At 34.7% G+C, this 15,013-nt stretch overlaps 1 protein-coding gene across 1 annotated transcript; it reads right to left on the bottom strand.

Moving 5' to 3' along the window:
* Positions 1 to 82: 82 nt before the first annotated feature.
* Positions 83 to 14,892, bottom strand: LOC134824055 (protein SCAI-like). The gene is made up of 17 exons (XM_063835748.1): positions 14,815 to 14,892; positions 13,834 to 13,952; positions 9,100 to 9,187; positions 8,734 to 8,828; positions 8,247 to 8,342; positions 7,305 to 7,367; positions 6,684 to 6,774; positions 6,280 to 6,405; positions 5,207 to 5,330; positions 4,873 to 4,976; positions 4,544 to 4,640; positions 4,143 to 4,248; positions 3,363 to 3,449; positions 2,917 to 3,002; positions 2,616 to 2,786; positions 1,294 to 1,394; positions 83 to 1,107 (listed from the first exon to the last, which is right to left on the bottom strand). The coding sequence occupies exons 1-17, from the start codon at positions 14,890 to 14,892 to the stop codon at positions 976 to 978; spliced, it is 1,764 nt and encodes a 587-aa protein (XP_063691818.1). The 3' UTR covers positions 83 to 975.
* Between the last annotated feature and the right edge of the window lie 121 nt (positions 14,893 to 15,013).

Genomic DNA, 15,013 nt, shown 5'->3' with positions numbered 1-15,013 from the left:
GCTTCCTTCAGGTAAATGTTTTTCATTATCCTGGTACAAATTATCCTGGAGCATATAGTTTTTGTAAAAATAAAACATCAAATTGCAAATGAATAGAAGAAAAAGTATTGAATCACTGAATGTAGAGCACATTACTCTTTCTAATGGATAAATCACCAAATTATACATTTCACATTTACATTATTTACATATCACATAAAATACAAAGATTAGATACATAATATAAACTATATAGGACACATTCAATGGTCTCAAATCACCGATTAAAACAACGCAGTATTGTTTATTTCATGGGTTCAACGCTGTACACTAAAAATGTATTGGTGACTACCTAATACATTTTAACAATCCAATACTGCCTATTTCGTTTTTATACAGATAGAAAATAATCAAGTAACAAATATTCGCAAAATACATTAACATCAAATCTTAATCCTAATTAGGTTTAATATTCCCTGAAAAGCTGCCTGCAAATTGAAAACGCTGGTTAGAATTATTGTTTCATGATATAATTAAGCCTATCATCAATTTACCATTTCTTATGGCCAACTTTTATCATTTCATCTCCGCATGATAGGCGTAAACTAGTTAATTTAGATTCAATACACAATTTTCAACAGTCAAATCTTTAGTCTCTGGCAGAAAAATTGATCACTAAATCTAATTATAATTATAATTATTAATATTAGTACAATTTGATAATTAGAAGCCCCCAACAGGACCCTGTCTTCATGGCAATCCCTGTTTACATGCCAGCTAAGGCAGGGGACCAAAAAGAAATAAGCACACTGGGGAAATTTCAGCTCATTATAATACAACTACAAGAAGTAGTCAAAAACCTATTTTAATTTAGTCTATAATCGTTCTCATTCTGAACTGTTTGTCTGTGGGTCGTCGTGCTCTGAAGCCAGTAAATACAAAATGACGTCACAAGTTACTTCTGATGACGTCACAATGCTGCAAGATGACGTCACTTCATGGTGCAGAGAAAAGCACTACACTTTCCAAAATGTTAGCTATGTCGTTAATTCCTCGCTTCACGACGGGTTTTGAGCAGATCTCCGCGAATTTGAGGCTCGGTAGCGAGGTCGGGTAGTATTCCTCTGTCTACGGAAAGAAGGGGTTTATAATTAGAATGGGTTATAATAGGTTATCTGTCCTATTTATATAGGCTATTTACGTGATAATTTATTTAGAATTAGATGCTCTTATGTGTTATGACTCACTCGTTATTAATATTTATCTTCTTTTTTAAAAAAAGTTAATATTTATTTTAGTGTAAAATAGTTGTACCTTGAAAGCTGTGTGCATCTGAAGGACAGCAGTGAATAGACAGAATCTGAGCAGGATCAGTCGAATAAATGGGTCGTCTAATAGTTGAATAATGTGGGAATCTGAAAAAAAAAGATATAGATTTACTGACTTTACTGGATTGTGGATCAGTTAACTGAGAACTAGTTCTCGTAATTACAATACGATAAGTATTGCCCATTAAATCATCGGCTGATTTCCAATTTGATATCATCCAATTTATAGTTCAGTGTTTAAATTAATGTGGGTTACACCTGGAATCGAACCACCAATCTTCCACTTCCGGTTGAATAATAATATCGCCAAAAACTCGAAATTCTTCAATAAGAAAACGAAATCTATATTCAGTGTAAACGGTCCTGAAAAAATAGAATGTGTGTGCAAAAAATTAATTAATTAGTGTCTCAGACGTTGGGCGGTTGTCAGACCCGAGGGTCGTTACATAGGTGGAAGCCTCTAGCCAATCCTCACGGACATTCATATGCAATTTTGGGGGCATTTTTATATTTTTATAAACCATATTGGTGAACATCCTGTTGCATGCGATAATTTTGCAGATATATGCATCTGATAAACGTATACGTGCACCTAATTCAGCAATAAAATCAGATAAAAATGGTAAGGTATACTGTCATATGCCAGATAATGGCGGGGACGCCGCGCACACATGCGGAGTTAAATGATTATATTCCACCTGCATTTGCTTTAATATAGTAAATGTCCATGCGCTCAACGTATCCGTCCGGTCCACATTGACAAGCATGCGTTATTATTATTTTTACTCTGTGATGATAGTCTTAAGTGGAACATGATACGCTGATACGTTAGACCACGAGTTTTGTAGATACCACCTTGTCTACCACCATCAAGTTTCATGACATCGTGTTACATTGCGTATCATGCTTCGAGAGCTTCATTTCCATATTAAATTAAACTTATTTGAGCTGATAATGGCTAATCTAAAGTTGAAGGACAGACCAAACGATTCAGAAATCAGAACTAACATTACAAGGTGATTTCTATTTCTGCAACTTATAACTGGACTCTGATCAATAATACATGAAACTCACTACCTTAAATTTAAAAGGTTATCATTTTCATCAGGTTATCTAAAAGGAACAAATGGGTTCCAATTTAAAAGCAACAACGTAAGCAAAACCATGCATCGCCATGGGTAACAACTGCCGATTTTAGACCGCCGCTTAATTAATTTGAACGATAAAGTGACACTTAAAGTGAACAATAAAGCTTACTAACTTTTATTTATGTTACTTTTATAAACAGTAAGTTTTTTAAATACTCACGTATATTCTTGCTGCTACTTATAATAGTAAGTATCTCCGCAAGCAATCCCTTGATTATAGCCAAACCCTTTCTCCACTGCGTATCTGATATTTGGTCTATATTACAGAGTAGTGTCATTGCCATCATAGGACAGTGCAGAAACAGGGTCATCAGAGAGCCTATCTTATCACCTGATCGGAGTAATTAATTAGTTCATTAGTAATTCATCAGTTCATTAATTAATCAGTTATAAATGAAGTCAGTATGCTGAGGTAAGGATATTTTATGTTTTGATAATCTACGCCAAAAAAAGCTAATTACCTTTTAAAGTATGGGGTATTAGTTTAGGACTGAGCAGCACCACTACAGGCTGCCTGAACACTGCTGAAGTACTGTTGAAGAACGACCTGAACACAAATACTTAGTTTGGAATGTTAGATATTTAGTTTGGAATGTTAGATATTTAGTTTGGAATGTTATGTATTTAAGGTAAAAGTTCAAGTTATTCCCGAATTTTTCTCAAAACCAGATTTTGAGTTGACTAACTAATTACGTATTAAATTGCAAGTTATCAGTTTATTGAAACTAGACAACAGACTAGTTGAAACAATTCAAACTATGCAGAATACGCAGACTGTTTATTTTATTTAATCTTCTTTATTGCATACTATGTAGTATCATACATATTATAAATACTACATAATCTAAACTCTCTTTAAACTATGATAATTATTGATAGTAAATAGGAAACTAATTGATAAACTCACTTATCTTCTCCCTCCACGATCAGAAGAGTTGGGTATCTTAGGAATGGGTTGATATCTTCAGCGTGTAGCAAATCCGGCGAATACCGACTGTAAAAATAAATAATTCAGAAATTTATAATCATTATTTCACATTAAGTTAGCAAGCTCGAGGTGATATAACAGGAGATGCAAGACAACTTTTCACAGGCAGAAATGCTTTTCATCGCAGAAATTATATCATGATCAAACTTCATTAACTGCACTATTTTACCACGTGTTAACCACGTGTTCACTATTTTACCACGTGTTAACCACGTGTTCACTATTTTACCACGTGTTAACCACGTGTTCACTATTTTACCATGTGTTAGCCACGTGTTCACTATTATACCACGTGTTAACCACGTGTTCACTATTTTACCACGTGTTAACCACGTGTTCACTATTTTATCACGTGTTAACCACGTGTTCACTATTTTACCACGTGTTAACCACGTGATCACTATTATACCACGTGTTCACTATTTTACCACGTGTTAACCACGTGTTCACTATTTTATCACGTGTTAACCACGTGTTTACTATTTTACCACGTGTTAACCACGTGTTCACTATTTTACCACGTGTTAACCACGTGTTCACTATTTTATCACGTGTTAACCACGTGTTCACTATTTTACCACGTGTTAACCACGTGTTCACTATTTGATCACGTGTTAACCACGTGTTCACTATTTGATCACGTGTTAACCACGTGTTCACTATTTTACCACGTGTTAACCACGTGTTCACGTGTTTTACCTGGAGGTCTTGAGGTCGACAGTGTTCTTGTGAGAGAAGTGCATTCCGCCGTCACTAGTGTACGCGTCCTGACCACCTCCTCTGTCCGTGTACGCTAAATTGTTACCTGGCAACAGTGTGATGACGTCACGTAAGGGAAAGTGTGACGTCACGTGAGAGAGTGTGGGGGCAGTCGTTTTATGACTTTTTCGAAATTATATGGTAAATAGAATACCATATTTTCTTTGCAAATAAAGTACGTTTTCACTTTTATACACGGAAAATAATGTTCTGGAAAGAGAGTTTGACAAAACAAATAAGCTTTTCTTAGCAGTTCTGAAGCACCGACAATTGCATTAGTAATAATAAATAATAGCATGAAAGTTTTAGTTTGTTAACTCGTTGTTTTAATTGTAAGTTACCTGATAAGTAGATGAGCTGTACACTCTGCTTCTGAAGAATACTCCCCATTTCTGATAAACTGCACATCAGTTCACTTGCAGACGGCTTGTACAAATACTGATTAGGAGTGAAATTTAATACTCAGGGCAAACATTCTTACCTTATATTCCATTAACTTGGTACATTCCAGTGGGTACTTTCGTAAAGAGAACATTTCATTTATGCACCGTCTTGGTAAACAACTGTCTGTATTAATAGCATTAATTTCTTATTTATATATAACTACTAACTATGAATATATAATATACATAACGGTTACTACATGAACACATAAAAAGATTAAATTTACCTGCTTTATGGGGTTTTTGAGGGGAGACAGACATTTAGGGTTCTTCTCTAGTATTGATCCCATTCTGTACATATCAAGGGATAGTTCTGTTACCTTTGGTTGTCCTGGATAGATTTAACACTTTAAAACCACATGGGCCCGTCATTGGAGGAAAAATTTAGAAAATTACACTAAATTACACTACAAAAGTTAAAATATTGTTATTAAAAATTGTTATGACACCACGTGACAGTGTGATGACGTCACGTGACAGTGTGATGACGTCACGTGACAGTGTGATGACGCCACGTGACAGTGTGATGACGGCACACGACAGATACTAAAGCTCTCTTACCTATCTTAGTCCCGACGATAAGAGCGTGCTGCAGTTTAAGAGGGTTGGGTGAGAGTGTTATCTCAGGTAATACCATGTTCTCTGAGATCAACCGGTGAGATAGTATCACTCCGGAGGTATCCGCCTGTTAAATTAATAGTTTAATTAGTTTAATTAGTTTAATTAATTGGTATGTAATTGTGCGGGTAATTACTCATTAGGGTAAGTGATTGATTACTTGATCGCTTTACAAGATTAAATGGTCTGTTAATTGGGTTAATTGATTTGGTACAGAATCAAACAGTTTAGGTGATTATTCGCGATTAATCTTTTTTACTGTTTGATCACTGATCAGGTATAATATTTTAAAATTATCCATTTTATGTTTCTGCAAAAAGCCTCTTTATTCTTGATTAACCTAGTGATGTTTAGTGTTGCGTATTGTAATCTGTTATGACATCAGATGTTTATTGTTTACTGTATTAAATTGGTATGGCCAATTATTATTAATTAAATTAAGGCGCTAGATAAAAAATAATTTGATTCGAGTTATTGAAGACATTGACGATTTCAAACCTTTCTTGAATTATTCATAATCCTTTTTTCATTATCCTGAGGACGGATCCGACAATAGCATATGTAGAATACGTTCCAAATATGCTAGAGTCAGTGTAAACAATTGATGAGAATTACCCAATTATTGAAATATATCATATTCATAAATCAATATAAATTTTATTACATTTTTAAAATCTTTTCGAGCAGCAGAAATATGACCAGCATCGTTAAGCTTATTCCATGATTATTCTTTAATATTTTTATTAATTCAAATTACTATTGCTGTACTACAAATTACAATTTCTAAATTACACAATGTTGTGAAACTGGTCCTGAGCTTGAACCGCACCATGTTTGACACAAAATGTGGCGATTGATTGGGGATCAGCTTTGCTTACTAGCCAATGTTTACTCCAAAAATTATATGACATATAAATATAATATATAATATAGAAAAATTGCTTCAAAATAATCACAAAATGTAGGAAAAAAGAAGAAAAAAGAAGAAAAGATAAGAAAAGAGACGAAGTACAAACCCGTGATACAGTAAGATGACAGAGAGCGCTTCTGAAAGCTGTCACTTCGTTCAGGATACCCTTCCATTCGTCCACCTCAGTTGGTATGTGAGCTCCTGACAGCTCGTCAATCAGTACAGCTAGCTCCTGAAGATGTGTGTCAATTAACTAATTAACTAATAGCATAATTAGGTGTGCCAAGAAATTAATTAACGCTGAATGAAGAATTCTAAAGTTAGGTTTAGATTATGTTAATTTTAGGTTTTTATAACTTTTTCTATAATTTGACTTGATTCTCTTCACTGCTATTTGGCTCAGTGGCCGTCTTGAGAGTTGGAACCAAGTTGGTCTCGTTAGCTATGTGGTAATTACCTAATTAACTAATTACCTAATTAAATAATAGGATAATTTTTTTGTAAACTGACCGTTTTTAGTTCCAGAACAAGATCCATCTTGTTTACCATGATAGAAACAACGAGGAACCTAGCATAGTAACGCAGCTTCTTTACCATGATTCTGAAGAGGGTATTAGTAATTACATTGGTAACTACATTGGTAACCACATTTGTATCTACATTCTACATTAGTCCGCATTAGTAACTACAGAGTGTTCACGGTACATTGGTTTTAAACCACAGTAGAATAATCTTTGGAGCAATCAGATTAAATTTTTTAAATTTAGATTAATAAGTAGTTAGTGCAGACTAATTCGTCTTAAAAAATCGATTTACCGACACAACCAGCTTACAAAGTATTTTTGACATTTTTGGGTCCCATTAGTTGTCCTCTATGTATAACCAACTTTTCCAAACTCATATTTTTAAAGATTTTCTAAGAAATCTTGACTTATTTGACGTTATTCTAATAAGACAGAAATAAAAGTACCAGAAATTGGCACAAAACAGTACTCGAGCGAGATTGTTGAATTATTGTATCACAAATATTACATGTTTACAATTCATGTTGCTGATTTTACCTATAGAAATAGGAATCAAATGAATGATACTGTCAAATGGTTAGTGACCACTGGGATGAACTGCACTTACCCATGTATTCTGCTGTGTGCTGTGTTCACCCCGAATAGGGGTCGTTCACATATAACGTAATCACTGAGGGGGAGGGAAACAGGCAATGTAACGTTAGCCATTGTTGTTAAATACGTCAAAAAATCGGCTCAAAATACGGCGTATTCAATGTTCGAGAGAAATACGTAAGAATACGTGAAGTTTCCAATCAATAAGCCCGAAAAAAATTGAATTTAGACCCTGTTAAATTTTGTCCGGAATACGTCTAAAATTTGTCCGAAATACGCGCAGATCAAATATTGTAAAATATTTATTGTTAAAAATCGTTCTTACTCCACAGTGGAAATCGAAATACGCGAATTTTCGGCGACAAATACGTTTGCGTATGCATACGTTTGCTTGAAACGCTACGTATTTAACAGCATTGGCGTTAGCAGTTTGGGTTTTATGTAAATACTGATGATCCAATCTCATGATGGTCTAATTTTGGATGCCTCAACTGCAAGCTTTCGCAATCAAAGCTCTATACCAATTTTTGGTAATTAGCTAATTAGCTAATTAGATAATTATCCATTATCCAATCAACTGATAATCTGACGTACAAATGTTAGGAACAAAAGGTTTTCTCGTTGATAAGATAACTACCATTTTCATAACTAACAATATTAAATAAACGAGAAAGGTGGTACTAGTAAAGTAATGGCAAAAAGTGGCCTTTCAGAGACGTGGACAAGTTTGGACAAGTTCGGAAAATTTGGTCAGCCATAAAAGACACCTAGTGCTCTAGTGGAACTCAAAAATCCTTTGTAAGCTGGTTGTGTCGGTAAATTGATTTTCAGACGGATTTGTCTGTAGGTATATAACTTTCAAAGAAGAAACAAACAATCAATTAAAATTTATTAGATAACTAAGCAATTAAATAATTAAATAATTTAGCTATTAAAATAAATGGTAGACTCTTACTGTTCACTGTCGAATTTGCTGTAATAGTCTCTTTGTCGAATAGCCAGGTAGAATATCAGTGCTTCGTGCAGGTAGTTAGTATCACTGGTACGCAAACTGAAAATATGAAGTAATCATTAACTGTCACATTATGTCGTCACACTGTCACGTGACTTATTTTACTGTCACGTGACATCATTTTACTGTCACGTGACTTATTTTACTGTCACGTGACATCATGTTACTGTCACGTGACTTATTTTACTGTCACGTGACATCATGTTACTGTCACGTGACGTCATTTTACTGTCACGTGACTTATTTTACTGTCACGTGATATAAGTACTCACTAGTAGATGTAAGTTGTCCTATCCGTGGGCATCGCGACTATCTGCTGTCACGTGACTATTTTACTGTCACGTGACATCATTTTACTGTCACGTGACGTCACCACACTGTCACGTGACGTCACCACACTATCATAGCATTAAACAATAAAGTAACTCACTAATAATGATAGTAAAGTTGTCCTATCCGTGAGGCTATCTCGCCTATCTGCCAGCGTTGTAGTCCATACTTTGTGTCCAGCACGCTCCGGTGGTCCTGTGGAAATCAGGGTTTTCAAATATTTGGGGGGTAAGGAATGTAAGGAATGTAAGGAATGTTTTGTAAGTTTATTCTTAAAGTTTGTAACTTAAGTGTGCTGTCAATATTAACAAAAAATAAATGAAGCTGAGTATTGTTCGCCTTCCGTCTAGATAATTCGCAAATCAATATTCCACTGTCTTCTAAATTCTAAACTTTATTTATAAGCTTATATAACCCAAAGATGTCACTCAATAATTTAACTAAGGAAATAAAAAAGATAAGAAACCTGCTGAAACTTCCACAGTTTTGAGAAACAGTCGAATGTTCTGGAGAAGTGAACCTGCCAGTTGTAGTGCCCATGTTGAGGTAAATGCCTGAAAATAGAGCTTACATAGACGTTAAGGTCAAAATTCTCTCGAAATTGACTTTATAGTTTTTTCTGATATAGGGGACTGGGGATTGATATCTATCAGACGCTATGAAGACCCCCCCCCCCTCCCCGTCCCCTTAATCTGAATAACAAGTAAATCTTGTAGTACGGGAATAAAATACTTTTTAAAAGAGGACAAGCTTACACACGTGACTGGGATTGACCAATGAGCTTGTGGCATCGGCCAATCGTGTGTCTGATAGAAAGTTAAACTTTTACTGTATCATAATTTACTTCCACTATAACTACAACGACATGGTCATAAAACCGACGATGTAGAATTTATATTATTAATAAATTATCCTATTGTTTATTTCATCTAAATCTTGATTGTTACTATCTCTGACCACCAGTTCAAATTACGCATAACTTATAATCATAACTACAGATTAGTATTATCATCAACTAACTGTGTTAAATTTCATTATACGGCTTTAGAGATGTAATCATAATATTATACATAGTCTATAATATTATAATAATGCACTTGTGTAATGTCCTATAGAGTAAAGTAAGACAGTAATATAACTATATACAGTAATAAAGTTTATTTTTCCTGTTCCTTACATTGTTTCAGTGCCCTTATCCATTCAATCTCCTTATTACTATACAGTTTTATTCAGTACATATAATCGTGTTACGTTGTAAAACCGTCTTATTTTTTATTTGTTTGAACATTTGAAATATAATTAGGAACATTACAATAACGTTATTTATGTCTTGAAATTTGATGATATGAAAAAAAATGTTCAGAACCGTATCATGAGTAACACATTAGTTTTTACATCTATCTACGTCACGTGATTCATCAGTATAATTTGCTCCAACTTTTCAAACATACTTCAGTTATGTCACAGAAGCTGGATCTTGATAGAGATTTCACACGGTTAATAAAAGACCCAACTTTCCCCCACACAGTAACAATAAGTGTGGGGTCTAAACAAGTCTACTGTTCCGGGGCTCTGTTAGCTCAACATAGCTCTGTACTGGAGAGAAAGTTCCGTCAAGATGACGGAGTGCTTATGTTTGAGGAGTTGGTGGATGTGGGGGGTATTGAGGAGGGTGTTTTGGAATGTATCCGGTATTTACACGGTGGAGATTTGGAGTTCAACGTTAAAACTATTGGGGTTGTTTTGAAGTTTGGTAGTATTTACGAAGTTAAGGATTTGGTGAAGTACAGTTTGGAATGGTTAAAGGAATATCTGAGTGCGACTAAATCAGTTAAGGAGGCAGTGCGGCTGTTACAGCTATCTAACAGTTTGTTACCCTGTGATTGTGACAGTCTCAAAGCTGTGGTGGTACTGTTTATAAGGGCAGACAGAGAGATATTTGGAACTCAGTTTTTAGATTTGTTGGAGATGGGGGTTTCAGGAGAAGATATGATACTTATAATCAATGAGAAGCCAGGTAATAGTGGGGAAATATTAAAGAAATGGGTCGCGTTGTCGCATGAGAACATGAGCTTTATTGCTAGGAATCATAGTAGCTTCTTAGCTTAGAGTTTATCCAAATATTGAAGATATTTTTACTTTTGCTGCCGTCAGTTTGGATGACCTGACCTTAGATCCTTGAATATGGAAAAAGTAAAAACTATTTCCATATTCAATTCACTGGACAGTGGGTATGTTTTATTGCACTACTGACTTGATCACAAAATTATAAGATTATTCCAAGAACTTGATCTGTGCTCACGTGACGTCAACACGTGACGTCACATGTTAAATGTGTAAAATAATACCGCATTTCTCTTATTATTATTAGTATTATGTCATTGTATTATCTTATTGTTTTATTTATATCAACAAGCCAGTTATTAATTATATCAGAGCAATTTAACATAAATGCTGCTCCAGTGAAGCGTTAACAAGCCAATAACGAGGAGTAACGTCATGTGACAGTGTGATGATGTCACGTGACCCAAAGTATACTTCATAGACAGGTGCAGGGTGTTTATGTAAGCATATCACGTTGTAAAGGCTCGTTAATACTGCTCCCTGTCACATAGTTGTCATTATTATGTATGAGATGTTTGGCAAAGCTATTCCATTTTGTAATCTTATAGTATACCTTTACATGAGACCAACGTTTGAGCATTCTTGGTAGGGGGGTACTAAGTACTTATGCTCTAAAATGATAACCGCTTATCAAATTGTGTTTTCCTTTTGTTGTATTGCTGTATTGATGTTTTTAATCTTGGTTTAGAATGTCACAATACTTTAGTGACCCTTTACTTTTAACGTTACACCACACGAATGTAAATCACCATACGCCTTTCTATGCCTTTCGATCAAAATTACACTTCGTTTGATCAAGCATAACTCATAAGCTCGATTTTGACACCAAATTTAAGTCATATTTCAAGTAATATATTATAATTTATATGCTCTAAATTCTATTTTTCTATGATTTTCTCTTTTTTACACCCTCAGAAATGTCGGATTCGAAAGTTAATGTTAAAGTTCTCTTAAAAGGACAAGGAAATTGTTCAAGGAAAAATCCAGGGAATAATTCAGGAAAGAAATCAGGGAAGAATCCGAAGCCATGGAGAAATGATTCATCACATAATAGAGGGAAGAATCTCTCGCAAAATTCAAGACATAATCGAGGAAAGAATCCTGTGAAGAATCCGCTCCCCGGAGGAAAGAATCAAGGAAAAAGCTCTAACCAGGGCAAAAACCCACCGAGTAGTCCAGGAGAGAATCCAAGAAGAAATGCAGATCAGAGTTTAGTGCAGATTCCAGTGCAGATGAATTCAACAACACAGATCGTTACCTTGGTAATCAATAATAACTAATCATACTTTATCAGACGTAGACATATTTTGGCTAAAATCATTGATCAGATAATTTTGTACAACCAGCCGGAAAAATGACCGAGAGAACTTGTTTTTGACTTTTTTCTTAACAATAGAAAAGGCTTCTTACATCTTCCAATACGATTAAATCTGGAACTGAATGTAAAATAATTATCATGTATATATATTATAAAACAGTATTTTATTATCTTATTCTGTATGATACACTACCTTAACCGTCACTGGCCTAATGTATAATTGAATCCTTCGGCTTCCTGTAATTGGCTGGTTACACACTTGTGTAACAATGTGGCTGTTGGAATGTCCGAAGTAAAATAAGTGTTGAGATTATGGTAGAAAGAACTAGTGTCTTATTGCAAAACATTCAAGAGCATTTTGTTTGTCCTTGAACAGACCTGAACCTACCGAAATGTTTTAAACTAATGTTTTATTAATGAACCATGACGATTAAGATGAACATGATGGTGCACTATCATATTTCTAACTTGATCGGGTTAGCTACTAAGTCCTCAACATTATAAGTTTACTCAGTGACTTCAATATCAAAATGACAAGTGAGTTCGCGACAGATGACTTAATCTACTTCTCCACTTCTAATAGAAAACATGCCATATTTTCTTGTTTTTAAAAGTCGCGCGGCCACGATTTTCAAGCAACATGCAACTAGGTGGCGTGGGAATTAGGTGGGAATTATCCTTGTGTGGAGCAGACGACACTTGAATTACCTGTTACTGACCAGTGACCACATATCACCACTAACTTGATTACTTGTTACTTTCCCTAGAATTAGATGTGAATGAGATAAGAAGTCCCAGTTTCAGGTGTTTGTAGGGTGGGCCGGCGACACTTGAGCATGTTGTCCCTGGAGTGGTAGTGGAACTACCTCTTCGGGTATCCAGTTGCGATAATAACCAAAACCACAACAAATGTGACGTGATTTGGGCTATTTTTAGAAACTGACGATCAAATAAAGGACAGGCACTTCTAGTTCGACGTGATTTGGGCTATTTTTAGAAACTGACGATCAAATAAAGGACAGGCACTTCTAGTTCGACTGGATTCCGTGATTGTTACTAATACTTGAGGCTTGAGAGCATGAAACTGGGCGTTCCACATTACTCCACTGAGGAAACTTCTGAACAATATTCCACTGAGGAAACTTCTGAACAATAAACACCGAGGAAACCTCTGAACAATAAACACTGAGGAAACCTCTGAACAATAAACACTGAGGAAACCTCTGAACAATAAACACTGAGGAAACCTCTGAACAATAAACACTGAGGAAACCTCTGAACAATAAACACTGAGGAAACCTCTGAACAATAAACACTGAGGAACGATATTTAGGAATTGAAATATTCTGGGATAAATGTATTTAGGCGTGTTAATACAGTTGGAAGTAGAATATTGTTCAATACTGTAAGTGTTCGACTTAACCAACACTGAAGTCTCAAAATCTTATACACTTTAATTTGAATAATGTCAATCTAAAATCAATATTTTATTTATGTAGACTGAAGTGGAATTGAAACTACCAATTCTGATAGACTATTTAGAAAGCACAAAAAGGTGACGTAATTTTGGGTTGATTATAGAAATTGACGTACAAGAAAGGGCGGCAAGAGAACTTCTAGTTCTACCTCAAAAACATAAATGACAACATCTATCAGTTTCAAACAGGCAAAAATGACCGAATGGGCCTAAATCAATGAAGTCCTACAATTTTTAAAGCTTCTTTAATAATATAAATAAATACAATCATGCTTTCTAACCTTAGCTGTTGAAAAAGTTGTTTGCTTTTCTCCAACAAGTAGACAAAATCATTGATAATCTTCTTTTCTTCGACAGAGATTGTTTGTGTTGCTACTTGTTCGTAAGTCAAGTTACCGTTCTGAAGAGTTGACCACAATGATTTTAAATTTCGCTAAATTTTCTTTCAAAGTATATGAAAGCTTAATATAATATATGTACGTAGTTACCCATTAAATTCCATAAGGTTATAGCATCATACCGCAAGATACAATCTTCGTGAACTTCTTTTATCATTACATCTACAAAGCCTCTCTTTGGGATTCTACTGTACTGCACTCAGCAGTGAAAAACCACGAAATAAAATGTATATCGTCTATACATGATTCATTTGATAGAGCCATATCTCGACAGCTATCATACTACTCTATTTACAGGTCCATGCCGAGGAGACCTCTTCATGCTGACGAATACACGCAAAAACAGATTTAATCTTTAACACACGCACACACTGTATGAATCACATAGCAGCCTGTATTGCATGTTAGCTCATTACATGTCTGTTTATTTGATCACATGCAGGGGAAGTTTGTCTCTTTGTACATGTTACAGTTATGATACAGTAATGTATGTTAATTCAACTTTGTGTAATACCATTACAGGATTATTTGATTTAAAAGTTAAATTAATTCCACAATTACACGAGGTAAATCCTAGTACCATTACTTAAGTTATTGATGACAATTCTTCAAAATAAAATTTACTCTGTACTCTGTTAACAAAAAGGCTACATGCAACGTGCAGTATTTTATATCATTATTAATGCAATGACCTTATTTGTACATCAGGTTAAGGCGAATCAAGTTTTATATAAATCAGTAAATTAGAAAGCTACTTATGGTAGAAGCTATCATGACTACACTTAGCATTGAAAATCATTCTAGAACCATCACTGATACAAAGCTATACTTACATTGATATAAAAATACAGCATTAATACTCACTGGAATAAGTAGCTTGTTGATAAACGGACCATCATTCATGTATGAGTCAGGGTGTTTTTCCATTTCTGCCATTGCCATCTGAATGATATTAATATGTCATACATAAAAAACACACATATATATATTATATATTATTGCAGCAATTAAAGAATACAGAAACATTAAGGAAAGAAGCAAAATGTTTTCATTAATTCTTTGC

Source organism: Bolinopsis microptera, chromosome 12 (genome assembly GCF_026151205.1).
Source record: "Bolinopsis microptera isolate Bmic1 chromosome 12, MBARI_Bmic_1.0, whole genome shotgun sequence".
NCBI classification, from domain to species: Eukaryota; Metazoa; Ctenophora; class Tentaculata; order Lobata; family Bolinopsidae; genus Bolinopsis; species Bolinopsis microptera.
Note: the sequence above shows the minus strand (reverse complement) of the source record. Positions and strands in the feature narration are given on the sequence as shown.

Excerpts from the sequence above, each read along its gene's own strand:
- LOC134824055 (XM_063835748.1), bottom strand. The coding sequence starts at position 14,892 with ATGGCAATGGCAGAAATGGAAAAACACCCTGACTCATACATGAATGAT. Across the intron at positions 4,977-5,206 it reads TATCGTCGGGACTAAGATAG|GACAACCAAAGGTAACAGAA; the intron begins GTAAGAGAGCTT and ends AAATCTATCCAG. Across the intron at positions 3,450-4,142 it reads GTCGACCTCAAGACCTCCAG|TCGGTATTCGCCGGATTTGC; the intron begins GTAAAACACGTG and ends TTATTTTTACAG.